The following is an 18,047-nucleotide window of genomic DNA, read 5'->3' on the forward strand; positions in this document are numbered from 1 at the left end:
TAAAATGGTAAATGTTATGTGTATTTTACCACAATTTTTAAAAGGTTTCTAGGCCCATCTGTCTTCTACCTTGTCCACTGGAATGTTCATGCTTAGAACCTCAAGGGGCTATGTAAGAAGTTCAAATACAGTTGCCTTGCTATAAGGAAGCTCAAACCAGAGAGGCCACATGTGGGTGTTCCAGTGGACAGCCCCAGCTAAGCCCATCCTTTAAGATATGTGAGTTAAAAAAACCTCCAGATGATTCTAGCCCCCAGCCATTTGAGTCCTCCTAGCTGAGGTCCTAGATACAGTAGAGCAGAGACAGCCATCCTTGCTGCATTATCCTAATTCCCAACCTATGGAGTCTAAGAGCATAGTAAAACAGTTGTTTCAAGCCACTAATGTGTGGAGGTTCATTATGCAGCAATAGGCGACAGCAACAGCTTTCAACCTGGGAGAAAGGGAGCAAGTGTCCTCTTGGCAGATAGCACTACAGCAATAATGGAATCCTTGTGTGTCTTTTAAGATACATGTGACTATGTATAGTTGCTTCCAGGTCTGTCTGGACTTTAATCTCCTTGAGGGCAGGTGCATGTTTTACCCTGCTCTGTTTCACCCACAGTGCCCCCACACGGGTCCTGGCTGCTCATTCAGGATAAGGCCTGCTGCCTGCCATCTGCCCTTCAGATCCACTCTCTGTGCCCCAGGCCACTGATTGGTATGAGCTTCATCAAAGGGCTTCTTTGTCCTCTGGCCTCCTTGGGGTTAGTATCTCAAGTGCCATTCACATCTCAGTTTTTTTCTCCCCCACATTGTCCTTAGGCTGAAAGAAATACCGAATATAGTTCCACCATCCCAGGCTAGTTGAAGAAGCAATTAAAAAAAAAAAACAAAAGTAGAATGTCAAAATGAGCCCCGGCTGTGCCTGGGCACTATTTTGGTGGAAATAAATTCCACACTGCAGTAATACTTCCTGTGGAGAGTATCACCTCTAATTTAGAAAATAATCCCAAATACAACCACCTAACAATGACAGCTGAGGTTTTCTAGCCTCTCCTCTACACAGATGTTCACTGAACAGGGGTGTCATATCTGTAGGATTCAACTACAGCAGTTTCCAAAGATATTTCTGCTGTAAAGCAGCAGAACGTTCTGACATCTTGTGAGAAGCCCGAGGTAGAAAACTAATAAAAACAAAGCTCAAAACTGGTTGAAGTGGAGTTGTTCTGCCTATGGAGTAGCCATTCTTTCATTCTTTTACTTTCTTAATAAACTTGCTTTCAGGCTGGGCACAGTGGCTCATGCCTGTAATCCCAGCACTTTGTGAGGCCATGGCAGGTGGATCACTTTAGGTCAGGAGTTCAAGACCAGCCTGGCCAACATGGTGAAACCCCGTCTCTACTGAAAATACAAAAATTAGCTAGGCAAGGTGGCAGGTGCCTGTAATCCCAGCTCCTCAGGAGGCTGAGGCAGAAGAATCACTTGAACCCGGGAGGCGGAGGTTGCAGTGAGCCAAAATTGTGCCATTGCACTCCAGCCTGGGTGGCGAGCAAAACTCTGTCTCAAAAAATAATAATAATGTAAATAAAATAAAAATAAACTTGCTTTCAAAAAACAAACCAACAAACAAAAAACAACGCTGGTTGAAGTGGAAGTGGGGGATTCAGGTGCACCCATTCCTGTCTGGTCCTCTCCCCACACCCCCGCCCCCACCTTGAGAGAGAGGAAATCGACACGATTAGCTGAAGCCATAGCACTGGTAAGGGCAGCCAGGAGAAAGGACACACTCCTCCTCGTCCTCAGCGAAGGGGCAAGTGCAGCCTGCACAAATCAGACACCCTCTGTCTGCTGGCCCCAGGCCGCATCCTGCTTCAAGCACGGCCATCAGGACTGGAGGAGAAGGGTGGGAAAGGCCTCTGGAGACAGCCAGTGGCCCCCACTGCAGGTAGCCTGCAGCATGGGCCATGCTCCAAGCAGAAGTGCAGATTCCCATCCCCTTGTAAAGCAGTTTGGAATGAAACGCAAGCGCCAGAAATCCAGCTACCTTCCTGGGCCCTCAGATATGCTTCTAAATATTCATTGCTGCACCAAAAACATCACTACAACCCGATTTTCTGCACATTTATTTTAAAATGCTGAACTTAGAGCATTCTAGGGATTGATTTAAAAATGGTCGAACTGAAACAATGTAAGGAAATATCACATACTAGTTTTCCAAAGAAGGAAGAGGATGCTAGTATCTAACTCTTAGCTTACTAGCATCCTGTTTTGGCTATAACAAAATATACTGTATTCAACAGTTTAAAACAATACCCATTTATTATCTCACAGTTCTAGAGATAAAAGTCCACCCCAGGTCTCATTGGGCTAAACTCAAGGTGTGGGCAGGGCTGTGTTCCTTCTGGAGGCTTTAGAGAAAAATCTGTTCCCTGTCTTTTCCAGCTTCTAGAGGCTATGCGGTCCTTGGCTCCTGGCCCCTTGCTCCATCTTCAAAGCCAGCAATGGCCGGGCGAGTCCTTCGCATATGACATGGCTCTAATCCCCGACTCTTCTACCTCCCTCTTCTGTATTTAAAGGACTCGGGCGATTACGTTGGGCCCACCTGGATAATCCAGGATAATATTATTTTAAGGTCAGCCGATTGGCAGCCTGAATTCCATCTGCTACCTTACTGAATTTCCCTTGCCATGGAGCCTAACATATTCACAGGTTCCAGAGATCAGGATGTGGATGTCTTTGGGGCTCATTGTTATTCTTTCTACCGCAGCTTCCCACCCCACTCCATGTGGAACACGTGCCTACATGAAAGATTTTCCAGCCGTTCTTGATAGGTGTCTATGATGACGTTAAGCTTTTGCATGCAAACCAACATTCACCAGTCAGTGCACCTAGCCTCAGGGAGGGCCCAGTCTGGACTGGGGGACAGGAACCCCTTGAGCCAGTCCTCCCAGGCACCAAAAAGCAGAAGAGGAATAACATGCAAAGTACAAAACCTAAGAGTGAGCCAGGCGAGGTGGCTCACACCTGTAATCCCAGCACTTTGGGAGGCTGAGGCAGGTGGATCACCTGAGGTCAAGAGTTGGAGACCAGCCTGACCAACATGGAGAAACCCCGTCTCTACTAAAAATACAAAATTAGCCGGGTGTGGTGGCGCATGCCTGTAGTTCCAGCTACTCGGGAGGCTGAGGCAGGAGAATTGCTTGAACTCAGGAGGCAGAGGTTGCAGTGAGCCAAGATCGCGCCATTGCACTCTAGCCTGGGCAACAAGACTGAAACTCCATCTCGAAGGAAAAAAAAAAAAACCCACCTAAGAATGAACACATAGCAGAAAAAGCAAAACACCAGATGGGGAAAAGAACAGAACAGGAAAGTCAATGTATCTGGAAGGTATCTCTCCTGAACTCACAAGAATGAAACCCAGCTCCTTCCAACACTCCCTTCTGAGCAGCCAAAATGGGCCTAATCAGCATCATCTCCACTGAAGGCAACTTCAGGCCCTTCCTCAATGCCTACTGATGCTGACTCCTGGATGGTTTCTGTGCACGTGTTTAAAAACAAACACCGGCTGGGCGCGGTGGTTCATGCCTGTAATCCCAGCACTTTGGGAGGCCACGGCAGGTGGAACACCTGAGGTCAGGAGTTTGAGACCAGCCTGGCCAACGTGGCCAACATGGCGAAACCCCGTCTCTACTAAAAATACAAAAAAATTAGCCGGGTGTGATGGCGGACTCCTGTAATCCCAGCTACTCAGTAGGCTGAGGCAGGAGAATCGCTTGAACCTGGGAGGTGGAGGTTGCAGTGAGATCGCACTATTGCACTCCAGCCTGGGCAACAGAGCAAGACTCCATCTCAAAAAAAAAAACAAAGAAACAAACAACACATTTGAGATACCCTGTGTCCAAAATAATGGAAGGGATAGGGATGTGACCTATGACAGCAAGGAAAAGGCTGAAAACCAGTCAAAGCAGGTAAGACTAACAGGCAGAGTCCCCAGATTTTCTGCCAGACGAGTGCAGCAACTGACTAGCGCCCATAAGGGCGACCCTGGAGCCATCTAGGAAAGGGAAGTTCTCCCTCTCCCTCTCATGCCACTGTTCCACGGACCATTCCTGAACTCGGGCAGGCAGGGTTAAGTATCTCCAGGCCAACTCTGCAGATGCTTTGTGGCCCATCTGGCTCAGCCTAATACCCCAAGTCAGCCCACGAGGCTTCTGCCTGGATCCCAGCCTGGCATCTCAGCACTGCCAGGACACGGGGCGCACTCTGCTCTTACGCCCCCCAAACCAAGTTCAAGGACCTTGAAAACAACCCCAACCCAGGGGTAACATGTTGCCACTTCTCACACTTATTCTGCTTGGACTATACAGTGAATTTTTTTTTAATGGCAATGTAATTCCTATACAATTCACCCTTTTAAAGTGTACAAGTCAGTACACAGTGAATTTTTAAATGAAGATACAGTTCCCATACAACTCAGCCCTTTTTTTTGTTTTGAGACAGAGTCTCGCTCTGTCGCCCAGACTGGAGTGCAGTGGCATGATCTAAGCCTACTGCAGCCTCTGCCTCCAGGATTCAAGCGATTCTCATGCTTTAGCCTCCCGAGTAGCTGGGACTACAAGCGTGTACCACCATGCCCGGCTAATTTTTGTATTTTTAGTAGAGACAGGGTCTCGCCATGTTGGCCAGGCTGGTATCAAACTCCTAACCTCAGCTGATCCATCCGCCTCAGCCTCCCAACTAGCTGGGTTTACAGGCATGAGCCACTGCGCCCGGCCACAATTCAGCCTTTTTAAAGTGTACAATTCATGGTTTTTAGTACATTCACATATTTTGCAATCATAAACTCTATCTAGTTCCAGAACATTGTCTTCATCCCAAACGGAAACCCCTTGCCCATTAAGCAGACACTCCCCATCCCCCTTCATCCCAGCTGCTGGCAACCACTAATCTACTTTCTGTCTCTATGGATTTGCCAATTCTGGACATTTTGTATAAATGATGCCTTTCAAGGTTTGCATCACGTATTTTTTAAATGTGGCTTGGAATGTCTTGCTCACTTGGAGCCAGGTGCCATGCTAAATGCTTTATACGTTTCTACTCATTTAATCCTAATAACCACCCCATGAGGTATAGTGTTGTTATCCCTGTTTCACAGATGAGGAAACCGTAGCACTGAGCAGTCAGGCAAATGGGACAGAGTCATAGCAGCTTTAAAGCCTACACTCCATGTGTAAGCTGGACCTCTCTTTAAGGGAGCAGGCACTTGGTGGCTTGCCAACATGCTCATCAAGTTTATTCTTTTATTCTTTTGTTTTGTGTGTGTGTGTGTGTGTTTTTAAGACAGGGTCTCACTCTGTCACCCAGGCTGAAGTGCAGTGGTGCAATCTTGGCTCATTGCAACCTCTGCCTCCCAGGCTCAAGCAATCCTCCCACCTCAGCCTCCCGAGTAGCTGGGACTACAGGTGCATGCCACCATGCCTGGCTAATTTTTGTATTTTTTGTAGAGATGGGGCTCTTGTTATGTTACCCAGGCTGGTCTCGAACTCCTGAGCTCAAGTAATCTGGCCACCTCAGTCTCTCAAAGTGCTGAGATTACAGGCATGAGCCGCTGCACCCGGCCCCCTCATGCTTATTCTTGACCACTTCTCACATTCCTATTACCTGCGTGATCCCTGAAGTTATCTGTGTTCATGCCTTCTGCTCTGGTTATGCAGATAAACCTGAGTTCAAATCCAATTCAGCTAAGCGTTATCTTAAGTTCCTAAACCTCTCTGGGCCCCGTATTTTTCATCTGAGAAGTGGGTTACCAACCAGTTACCTGTAAGACTCTATGTAAAAGGGCCACTATGGACATCAAGAGGTGATATGGGTCACAGTGCCAACAGGTCAGGGTAATGTGGCGAGGCAGAGGGCCTGGCGTATAGGTGTTCCAGAAATGAAGCTCCTGTTAAGATTACTACCCATCCACATCACTGACAGTCTTCTCCTTGCTGCTCAAAAGAACAGCTTCCCATTTCTGGAGGCACATACAGGCAGCATACCTGTCCTCAGAGGACTTTTTGGAACTAGTAAAATACACAGCAGACTGAAAAGCCCTCTGTAATTAGAACAAAGATAACTTGTTAACCGCCCTTTAAACTCCTGGGGGCCTAAAGCCAGCCTCTACTTGCTACTTGCTAGAGCCTGGAACGATTTCTCAGATTATGCAGAGCTGCTGCTGCGTGCTTTCTGAGGTCTGCCAGGGTTTCTCAGCCACATCCCACTACTGAGGACCAGGACCAAGAATAAAGTGGCTCTCAGCAGGCTTACCCAAAATGCCACTCCAGGGCTCAAGAAGAGCCAAGCGGTGCCTAACTGAGGCACTTGCTTTGTGTTTGTCATTTTGACGCAGCAGCTCTGAGACTCCAGGATCCTGGAGAAGATTGCCAATGCAAAAATCGTATTATCTTATTTTGGACAAAAGATCCAGAAAACTGTTGGCCGGGCGCGGTGGCTCACACCTGTAATCCCAGCACTTTGGGAGGCTGAGACAGGTGGATCATGAGGTCATGACATTGAGACCATCCTGGCTAACATGGTGAAACTCTTGTCTGTATTAAAAATACAAAAAGTTAGCCGGGCTTGTTTTCTGCCCGGACCAGGATGTAAGCTCCACGAAGACAGTCTCAGTTTTGTTCACTACCGCATCATCAGTTCCTAGAACAGAGCCTGGCACCTCTGTAGAATGTTAAATGGCTCTTCGTGAATCAACTCCAGGTGGGCTGCCCACATGAAAAACATTTCTGCATCTTTTGCAAAAGTGGCTTGGCTAGTACCATCCGCTGTTTTCAAGTGTTCCTTTATGTGACATAAATCTTACTAGAACTCAGTACTAGGACAAAGTGTGTGTGTGTGCGTGTGTGTTTCCTGAGCTCATATATTTTCCACCAGCTGGGTTCGCTTCTATTGTCAGGAAGCTTGGATCATAATTCATGTTCAATTACAGTGTTTCCTTTAATCCCTTTTACTGATGGGGACATAGGATATAAATAAGTGTAAGAAGATTCTGTTGGTACATGTTTAAGACCCTATTTTTAACCACAGACTGCATTTATTCTAATAAGATGCTTCTCAAACTTAAATGTGCCAGAGAATTACCCGCGGATGTAGTTGAAATGCAGAATCAGACTCAGTAGGTCGGGGGCGGGGCGTGAGATGCTGCAGTTCTTACAAGCTCCCAGGTGATGCCTATGCGGCTGGGCCCTGGACCACATTTTGAGTAGCAGAGGGTCTAAGAAACGTGCTTCCTTGATTCAGTGGGATTTTTCTCTCCTGCTCCTTGGCAAAACATGACCAAAGTCTCAAAAACTGAAGCGGATGGCAGAAGCACCTAGAAAGCTGGTTAGACCTATATACCTCGCTGACCCCCCCCCCCACAGCCCATGCCTGCTGTGATCCCGACGAAAGGGGCTAGGAATCCACCTAGGAAGTTCCCCAGGTGCTTCTGCTGTCGGTGGCCTCGCAGCAAATTTCGAAAATGACTGCTCTCTTCAAGGTTTTCTCAAAGGTAAATTCCTGAGGACAGCTGTTGTCACCAGTGGTGACACCTGCTCGTTCAGGATTTTAGGGGGCCCATCCCGCTGTTTCCAGCCCACCCCTCCTCTCCGGCTACTCCGACCGCGGCGGAATCAACCCCCACGGGCCCGGGGCTCGGACCCCCGCCGCTCCGCCTCGCACAGCCGGGCCGGCCGGTGGCAGCCACCGCAGGCCCGCGAGGCGGGAACCGTGCCGCTCATGCGCAGAGCGACCCCTGGGCCCACAGGGCGGGGTCCCCGCGCGCCCCCCGCCCGCCTTACCTCTCTGGACCAGGGTGGCCAAGGAGAAAGCGAGGCAGACAAGGAACGCCGAGCGCCAGGCCACCATGGCTGGGAGCAGGCGGAGGGCCCCGGAGGAGCACAGTTAGCGCGAGAGCGCCCGAAGAGTAGGCTGAGGAGGAGCGGGAGGAGGAGCCCCGCTGCCTCTGCAGGGTCTCGCCCAAAGCCGGCGCGCGCGCGGCGCGGCCCCGGGAGGGTGGAGGTCGGGCGCGCTAGAGAGCCGGCGCCTGAGGGCGCCCGGGCTGGGGTTAGGCCGGGGGGGCGGGGCGAGGCTGCAGTATCGGGGGCGGGGCCGCGGTCTGGAGGCGGGGCTCTGGGTGAGGGGCGTGGCCTGCGGGCACCCGGTGAGTGGGGAGGTCTGGGTTGGGTTGGGCTGGGTCTAGCGGTCCGCAGACCCTGTCCCACCCCGGTCCTCGAGACCGAAGTCTCGGAGGTGGCCCCGCGGACCTGGAGCAGTGAGTCACCAGTGCCGGGGAGCGGCAGGCGGCAGCGCCGGTGGGCGCCGATTTCCTCCCGGGTGACCTTGAGAAGGGCTCTTCCCCTTCTGGCCTTGGTGTTCTCCCGGTGAAGGGTTGTTCCCTCGGGGCCCCTCCAGACACCGTCCAGCACGGAGCCCCCACTCTGTCCCCACCCGCTGTTCCCTGCAGGAGCCCATAGTGACACCCTGGCCGGAGACCGAAGAAAAGGGCCGTTTACGTGACTGGCTGCGGTCGACAAGCAGTGACACGTCTCGAGAAAACGAGGCCGGGGGCGCCCGGGTGGGCGAGAGGGGAGGATGGGGGGCGTCCCGGAGCCGAAGCGCCGCGGGCTCCGGAGACTGGGGGTAGGGACTGGGTCAGCTCTCCCGAGGCTTTGATGAATGCGCTGAAAGTGCAAGTTCATATCTGCAGAGTGGATCTCAAAAACGTGCTTAATGACCGACAAACGCGCTGCAGTCCTTTCCCATGAACCACCGCAAGCGGAGTCCGTCTCCAAGACCCGAAGAAATCAGATTCTGATACTGTGCCGACCAGCAAAATGCCCGCTGCAACAGTTGATGGGAACGCTCCCTAGAAGAGCCCCAGCTGCAACCGGCTCTCGAAGACAAAGAGGAAGCGCTGCTGCTCTCCGGAGTGGCAGCGTGAGCCTGTCCCTGCCATTATGCGGCACCGGCTGCCCAGGGCCACATGCTCCTTAGAGGGCGGCTACTACCACCTCCCCTCAATATCCATTCGGCAGCTTTCCTGTGCCCCCAGCCCAGCCCTCTCTGCCATAGGCACCCCCCTCAGTGGCTTCCGCCAACCCCTAAGGAACAGTGGGGTGTGGGGTCTCCCTGAGATGGAGCCGAAATCTCCCGTGTGGCTTACATCCATTGCCCTGAATCTTAGGGCTGCAGAAACAAAACAGCATATGAGCAGTGGATCTTCCCAGGTTCAGGGCATTAATTACTCTATGAATGGAACATTATTCCATTCTAGCTGTAGAATTAACAGAAATAGCTGGTAGTTATTGAACACACACTATACACATGGCATATTCCAGGCATTTTACCTTTAATTTTTATTCCTCACAATGCCTTATGTATCATCACCTATTAACGAGGGAAAAGCAGCAAAATGGAGGTTCCTTGAGGTTGGGGAGTTAGCCAGGTCTAGTCTCATGTGTCAAAGGGGGAGAGTACCACTAGGAACCCCAGCTGGTGAATGGCTAAGAATGTGTGCTGTAGAGCCAGACCGGGTACAAATCCTGGCCAAACCCAACAAGGTTGTGCTAGGATTAAATGAGATGGCGAAAAGTGGACAGCCTGCACACGGTGACAGAGGGCAGGAAAGATTACTGGTTAATCTAGTAACGGCTAAGGAAATAGTGGCCACTGTGAGGTCAGGAGGTTACTGTCTATTCCAGGCTGTGGACACACCCCCACCTTTGCTACTAAGTGCCCTGCGCCATTCCGTAGGCCCTGGTGGTACCATCTGTACCAGGAGGGCACTAGATTTTCTGGTCTTGAGGAGTCTTTCAGGATCTGATGGGTAAACCCTGATGCATACACACTCATCTACACTGAGGAGGTGAGAAGCATGTAACCTCTAAGTCTGAGGCCATGTCAATCAATATGCAGTGGACAGTCACACTCAACTGGAACTCTAGCTGCTAAAGGTGCTACAATGCCATATGCAATAAGACTATCTTCTAGCTCAAGAGTAGTTCTCAAACTACACCCCATGGGCTAAATCCTACTCCCACCTGTTTGTTCAGCCTTCTAGCTAAAAGTAGTGGATGCATTTTTAAATGGTTGAAAAAAATCAAAAGAATGTTATGACATGAGAAAGTGATACAAAATTCAAATTTCAGGGTTCATGAAGTTTATGAGAACACAGCCATGCCCATTGATTTCTGTATTCCCTATGGTGGCTTTTGTGCTGCCACAGTGGAGTTGAACAGTTGTGATAGAGACCATGGGGCACGCAAAGCCTAAAATATTTACTGTCTAACCCTTACAGAAAAAGTTTACTGACCTCCGTTCTAGCAGATTGAACCATGGCAAGGATGAACATTAGCAGGTGATGATACGAGACCTTAAGAGTGTGCTCCTCTAAAGCTCAAAATGAACATAGATGACCTGCTCTGACACAGGCATAAGAACCAAAAGAAAAGGACAATGTTTATCATTGTGGCCAAAAGATACTCACAAATAGTTCCTTAATCAAAATATTGCAAATGTCCGAGATGGATTGTCCTACCCGATACCTCTCCCTTTGTAAAATAACTTATCTTGGTCCTGGTTTGTCTCTCAGTCTCTTGTAAGTTAGGTTAACGTGAGTTAGAGAGGGCTGATTTGCCTGCCAGATTGAAGACCTGCTGGGAACTTAGTGAGCCTCTCAGTCAGGTACTGCTAATCTGCTGAATTGCAATTGAACATGCAGTTGATTTACATACAGGAAATTGTACACTTAAAAACTATGATCTGGGAGCACCTCCCCAACTTAGTTTGGAAGTGTATTTCCCAGGAGAAAAAAAATTATTATTAAAAAAAATTTTTTCAAAGCCATTATCTGTGCTCCCCACCCCCACACATCGTATATACTCCCCACTGCCAATGCACATGGGTTCGGGGACCCACTCTTGCCCAAGCCTGCCTCATCTACACATCACTCCCTTGTTCCCACCCTCTTGCTACACCTAGTTCCTCCCTGAACTTCTCATACCCTGAAAACTGCCACCAATTGGAAAACCATTTGGCCTGACAAGATTCTCTCCTAAAAATGTCCACCTTTCCCAAGCTGTGACCAGTGTGGCATGGATAAACAGCCACCAGGGTGGCCTGGGAGAACAGGAGAGGCACACATATAGGGCTGGGTGGGTTTACACCCATCTCAGGTGAATAGGATTATGTGGGCCAGCTAGGTATCCATGGGTCATGGGTTTACATACAGGAAATTGTACACTTTAAAACCATGATCTGGGAGCACCTCCCCAGCTTGGTTTGGAAGTGTATTTCCCAGGAGAAAAAAAAAATTATTATTAAAAAAAAAATTTTCAAAGCCATTATCCACGCTCCCTGCCCCCACACATCGTATATACTCTGGGGACAAAGACCATACTTTCAGGAATTGTTTCTGTAGTACATTACTAGAGAATGTTCTCGAATGTGTAGAGCACAGAAAAATACAAAATAATAATAAATTCCAAATCAGCTATTTGAGTCCCTGTGTGGCCTCCCTCACCCATGATCAAAATCAGCTGTGGAAGGGCCTTGCCACCACCCCCACCACTGCTGAAGATGCCCATCAGGAGAGCACCACTGTCCATACTGACAGCACCCCTTCCTGAATACTCACCCTGCCACTGATCCTTAGGGGCCAGAGGGGGTCCACATGGGAATGAGGGCAGGGACAAAGGCTTTGCCCCAACTCAAGGTCGCCCTGTGTGCCCTAGGACCCAAAGCAGCTCTGCTGGTGCTCAGGGCTTCCTCTACCCTCCCACAGCCTTGGAGCTTAATCCCTCTAACCAAACCTGTTGGAGGGCCCTGGCTGGGTACGAAGGGACAGGGACGGCACACCCTCCCTTCCCACCTCACTCTCCACCGTGCAGGGCAATTAAGAGACAAAGACTCACTTGCATCTCAGTGGGCATGCAAACAGCCCTGGCTCGCTGGGGGAGGGGCGCACCGGGTCCTACAGCGATTTTCCCAAATGCCTGACTTCACAGTCAAGTTTCACCAGTCCCAGGAGAAATACAAAAAAATGAGGTTGTCGTGGCAAGTTTCCCCTCATAAAGCTGGAGTATTGACCTTTATCTTGAAATCATGAACTTGTTTTGGTATACAAAAGTCTTTTTATTTCATGAAAAGATGGTAGTGTTTTGTTTAATATGCTTACTTTGCAAAATAAGAAGTTGGCAGCCCTACCCGTCCCCCCCCCTCAAAAAAAGAAAAGAAATCTACTCATTGGTGAAGTTCACAAGTCTGGGAACCACTGGCTATCCCAACAATATTCAGCCCACCCATAGGAATTTTTGGAACACACCCCATATGTAAACAGAAGCCCTGAAAATGCATTCTAAAACAATGTTTCCTCTGATGTTTTTTGAGTTGTAAGCACATTATCCCTTAGTCTCCTCCGCCTCTCCACAGCCTTCTTATTCTCTCCTCTCTTGGATTTTACAGTATGGCAAGGACAGGCAGGGCTTTGAATGCCATGCTAATGAGCAAAGATTTGGTTCTGAAAACAGAGGAGGAGCCACCAAAGGCTTTTAAGGTTGAAGCAGCAGTGACAGGGAACTGGTCTACAGGAGTGCTACCGGCATCATGTAGGGAGAGAGGCTGGGGACTGTGGGGCTGGAGAGAGGAGTTTGGATTCCTGGTGTGGATGTGGTGGAGGTAGCAATTGCCATAGAAAAGAGGGGCTGGGTGTGTAGGCCTGGCCCAATTCTAAGGGCTGGGAAGAAAAGGAAGTCCAAGGGCGGAGACAGATGATAGGCAATTATTACTCTGTGTGATGCAGGTGGTTAAAGAGTTGAGCACACAAGTGTGATGGGAACACGGAGGTGCAGCCCCTCTCCCAGTGCATGGTCAGCGTAGAGCTGACTCAAAGAAGTAATGGTTTGGCCTGCAGACAGCAGGGTGTTCTGAGAGAACCGCTGAAATGAGAGGAAGCGCAACACAGAATCGAATTGGCTGGAACCAGGTCACACAGGACTTGTAGACCGGGTGAAGATTGGACTGTACTCAAAGGCAACCATGAACCCCCAGGAGTGTTAAGTGGGGATGGGGTGGTGCTGCCGGGTGATAAGATCAGATTGACATTCCATGATTTCATTCATCCATGGAGTCTCAGGACTCTGTTGTACAGAACCCAGAAAATGCTGCTCTAGGTGACAGGAGCCATTCGAGTGAAAAGCTGGGGAGAGTGGAGAAGAGACAGGGGTAGGGGAGGAGAGGGAGGAGGCAGTGCAGAAGTCCCGGGAATGCTTTGGCTGGGCTCAGGAGGAAGGGCGAGGTGGCATGGAGACTCCTGCTCTGCCTGCTTGTCCCAGAAACAGGCCAGTGTGGTGGGTCAGGAGCAGCGGCTTCACAGACAGCAGGGTCATCTTCCATTGCCGTGTTTCTGCAGAGCAGCACCCCCCTACCACCACCACCACCACCAGTCACTCCTGTCTTACATGCAGCAGAGTTGCTCACTCCCGAAGGGGACCCTCTGTAACGTAATGCAACAAATTTCAATGAGATACAAATCATCTCATCTTTTTTGATTCCTGTTAGGATTCCCATTGGTGGTCTGAGGAATTTTCTTAACACACCAACGACCACACGGTAGGGATGATATTGGCAATTATGGCCCCGGTGACTATGATCCCAAAAGAAAAGAAGACGATGCCGAAGGCCGGTGGGTCACGACTTCGTTTCCAGGCTCATTATCATGGGAAGGCGTCCTCTTCCTTGGAAATCTAAATGCAGAACACCCAGCCGTCTTCCGGAAGCCTGTGCGTGTCAAGTCAGGCAGGGCAAAACCTTATACCTGCATGTTTTCCTAATGTGAGAGACTGCTCTGTAAATTTCTTTCTAGTGCTCAGTCGAGTTAATATGGAATTTGCATAAGCACTTGGCAAGAAATAACGTATGTCTCTGTAATATTTCCGAGGCAGTATTTTCTCCTCCAAACCCTGACCTCTGTAGCAACAGGACTTAACATTTGCCTCCCAAATGCAGAGCAGGGTTGTATTTAACTTACCCAGTGAAGTCTCCCCTAAGCACTCAGGGGACTCAAACCACAGAAACCAGCATTTGGTCTCTTTGAATTAAGTCTTTTCATATAATTGAAGCAGCCCAAGAAACCTCCCAGAAAATGTTTCGGAACACAAATGTGGAATGGGGCATCCAATTAACAGCAATAACATTTTGTTCAAAAATAACTTTTGCAGACATATCGCGATGTCCAAAACAGAACTGCCCATTGACGGCCCCCAAACCACTCTGCTCCTCCCACAGGTGTTCTCCTATCTTAGTAAATGGCACCACCAATCTCCCAGTTGCCAGGGCCCCAAACCTGGGAGGGAGAATTGCCCCCCTCCCCTGGTCTCACCCACTCCATTACCAAATCCTGAGAACTCTGTCTCCTAAAGTCTTGAATGTGTACACTCATCCCTGCCCTGAATAACTGCACAATAGCCTCTTCCAGCCCATTTTTTTACCCAGCAACCACAGGAAGCTTCTTAAAAAGTAAATCAGATCATGTTGTTCCCTTGCTTAAAACCCTCCAGTCTCATGTCCCAGGCCTTCCATCTCACTCACAGTAAATCCAAATTTCTGATCATGGTCTACACAGCCCCGCATGATCTGATCAGGCCCCTGCCTCCCTATTTAATTCCTCAACTCATTCCAGCTTCCCTTCTACACTGCCTCCCCCCCCCAACCGTCACCTCCCTGACCCCACCATTCCACCTGTCTGGAATAATTCCCTTCCTTCCTTCACCTGGCCGGCCCCAGTTTATCCCTCATGCCATAAAAGAACATACTGTTCCCAGCCTCGGAAAGGCTCAGGACCCATCCCTTCTACCCTCACAGACCCTATGCTGAGTCCACCTTAACACTGAGCTTTGAATCCAGATGTGAGTTCAACTTGCTTTGCAATTTGCTGTCTCCTCACACTGGTCCTGTTTCTCAACCCTAGCAGCATGACAGAATCTTTGAGGAAGCTTTTTTTTTTTTTTTTCATTTAAATTGAGGTAAAATTCATATAACATAAAATTAACCCTTCAAATGTGTACAATTTAGTGGCATTTACTACATTTGCAATATTGTGCGACTATCACCTCCATCTAGTTCTAGAACATTCCCATCACCCCAAAAGGAAATCCCAGACGCATTAAGCAGTCACTCCCCATTTGCCCTCCCCCAGCCCCGGGCAACCACTAATCTTTCTGTCTTTATGGATTTTGCCTATTGTGGACATTTTGTATAAATGGAACCATACGCTATGTGGCCTTTTGTGTCTGGCTTCTTTCACTGAGCGTAACGTTTTTGAGGCTCATTCATGTTCTACCATGTATCAGAATTTCATGTCTTTTATGGCTGAATACTATTCAATTGTATAATAATATCACATTTTGTTGATCCATTCATCAGTAGACAGATATTTGGGTTGTTTCCAATTTGGGGCTATTGTAAGTAATGCTGCTATGAACATGGATGTACATACAAGCTTTTTGGTGGACATGTGTTTTTATTTCTCTTGGATATACACATGAATTGCTGGGTGTCAGGGAAGCTTTGAAAACTACGTTTGCCAGGGCTCTACTCTCCAAGTTTTCAACATACTTGGCCTGGGGTAGGATAAGGCATTCCTATCCATCTAAAAGCTGAGACCATGGCTGGGCAAACTAAGGCCAGTGGGCCAAGTCCCACCCACTGCCTGTTGTCATGTGACCCCTAAATAAAGAATGGTTGAAGAAAATAAAAACGAAGACTATATTGTGACACATGAAAATGATGTGACATTTACTTTTTAGTATTTAAGTTGAGAGGCCAAGGTGGGAGGATCACTTGAGCCCAAGAATTCCACACCAGCCTAGGCAAAATAGCAAGAGCTCATCTCTACAAAAAATAAAAAGTTAGCCAGGCATGGTGGCGTGCACCTGTAGTCCCAGCTACTTGGAAGGCTGAGGCAGGAGAATGACTTGAGCCCCGGAGGTCAAGACTGCAGTGAGCCATGATCACGCCACTACACTCCAGGCTGGACAGCAGAGTGAGACCCTGTATCCAAAAAACAAAAAAACAAAACAAAAAAGTTTCAGTATCCATAGATTGTTATTGGCACACAGTCACACCCACTCGTTTACACACTGTCTATAACTGCTTGTGTACTACCAGGTCAGAGTCGAGGAGAGGCAACAGATTGTTATGGCCCTCAAAGGTGAATATTCACTATCTGGTCGTTTACAGAAAAAGTTTGCTGGCCCCTGCCTTTGTCCACTCTCAGTCCTCTTGTTACTAGATCTTTCAGCAGTGGTGGGCATGGTTGATCACTCTCTACTGCCTGAAATGCTTTCTTCAACTTGACTGCTGGAAACCCACTCTTTTCTTTTTTTTTTTTTTTTTTTTTTTATTAAGAAAGTGAATTTTATTGTTTGTCAATTAAAAAAATAGATTTCAAAAGAGCCTTCAATGACTTTGCATTGTTCTTAGAATAAATTCCAACTGAGAGTAAATTTTATGTTCTTGATCCCAAGTTGCAAAACAGTCCATGGTCTGGCCCTGACACCCTGTGACCTTGTTTTTTACTCTCCCTTCCGTCCACTGTATTAAACTCATTTTATGCATCCTCTGAGATAGATGATAATGCACCAATTTGCTAGAGCAAACCTAGCAGTGGTCTGTACTGTCACTGTGTTCAGGGGGCCAGGTTGCTGCTACCCACTCTTTTCTAGGGCTGCCTCTCTGGAGCTTGGGGAAGTACTACTTGGGGTGGATCTGTGGGTTCCAGTGTTCAGCAGCTAAGGCACTTTCCCTCCCTCATTTGGATGTCAGTGGGGCAGGGGAGGTATTAGTAGTTCACTTTGTGGCTGTGGGCAAGTCACTCTTCTTCCCTGGGCCTTGTTTTTTTTTAAATTCTGTAAACTGAGTTGGTTGGATAAGACTATCTCTAAGGTTTTAAGCTCTCTGATGATCACAGTATCAAGCACTGGTTACCTGCATTACCTTGTCAAGTCCTCCTGGCAACCCATGGAGGATGGCACCATTTCTATCATTACTGCAATCTTACAGCTGCAGTAATATTCAGAGAAGGAAACTGACTTTAGCCAGGTCACCTGGCAAGTCAGCGGCCAACCCCGGGCTCAAACTAATGTCCAGCCAACCCCACTCTCTCTAATAGAAAGACATGTGCCAGGCACCTGCTGTTTAAGCCGACAAGACCTCAGAGAACTTGTGGGGCTGGGGAGGGCACACTGGCAGGTGATGGCTGGGTCTGCTTTGTGTCATGGATGTAGGCAGCAGTGAGTGAGACCCGAGAAGCCCTGGGCAATGTGCCCAACACTGTGATAAACACTTGACAAATCTCATACTTAATAATTTCAATACTTCAGCCAGGCACAGTGGCTCACGCCTGTAATCCCAGTATTTTGGGCGGCCGAGGTGGGTGGATCATCTGAGGTCAGGAGCTCGAGACCAGCCTGACCAACATGGCGAAACCCTGTCTCTACCAATAATACAAAAATTAGCCAGGCATGGTAGTGGGCGCCTGTAATCCCAATTACTCGGGAGGCTGAGGCAGGAGAATCGCTTGAACCCAGGAGGCGGAGGTTGCAGTGAGCCTAGATCGCGCCATTGCACTCCAGCCTGGGCGACAGAGTGAGACTCTGTCTCAAAAATAATAATAATAATAATAATTTCAATACTTCATGAGGGGGTATATTAGTTTCCTCTGGTTGCTGCAACAAATTACCACAAATGTGGAGGCTTAAAACAACAGAAATTTATTCTCTCACAGTTTTGGAGGCTGAAAGTCCAAAATCAAAGTGTCACCAGGACCATGCTTCCTCTAGGGTAGAATCCTTCCTTGCCTCCTCCAGCTTCTGCTGTCAGGCAATCCTTGGCATGTCTACCTTTGTAGCTGCATCACTCCAATCTCTGCCTCTGTCTTCACTTGGCCTTCTTATAAAGTCACCAGGACACATGCTAAATTGAGTATGATCTCATTTCAAGATTTTTAATTACATCAGCAAAGATCCTGTCTC

At 48.6% G+C, this 18,047-nt stretch overlaps 1 protein-coding gene and 1 pseudogene across 9 annotated transcripts in view; one reads left to right on the forward strand and one right to left on the reverse strand.

Moving 5' to 3' along the window:
• CD99L2 (CD99 molecule like 2) overlaps positions 1–8,114 on the reverse strand; it is a 126,451-nt gene extending 118,337 nt beyond the window's left edge. For 6 of the 9 annotated variants that reach the window (XM_055267146.1, XM_055267143.1, XM_055267142.2 and 3 more), the window contains exon 1: positions 7,818–8,095. In XM_055267146.1, coding sequence (XP_055123121.1) covers positions 7,818–7,884 — 67 coding nt within the window. In that variant the 5' untranslated portion in view covers positions 7,885–8,095. Of the gene's footprint in view, positions 1–7,817 lie in introns of all 9 variants that reach the window. The other 3 variants (XM_063635326.1, XM_055267140.2, XM_055267139.2) reach the window with 1 other exon arrangement.
• A 3,292-nt stretch (positions 8,115–11,406) lies between these two features.
• LOC129476653 (uncharacterized) lies at positions 11,407–11,482 on the forward strand (annotated as a pseudogene).
• The last annotated feature ends 6,565 nt before the right edge of the window (positions 11,483–18,047 follow it).

This window comes from Symphalangus syndactylus, chromosome X (genome assembly GCF_028878055.3).
Source record: "Symphalangus syndactylus isolate Jambi chromosome X, NHGRI_mSymSyn1-v2.1_pri, whole genome shotgun sequence".
Classification (NCBI taxonomy): Eukaryota; Metazoa; Chordata; class Mammalia; order Primates; family Hylobatidae; genus Symphalangus; species Symphalangus syndactylus.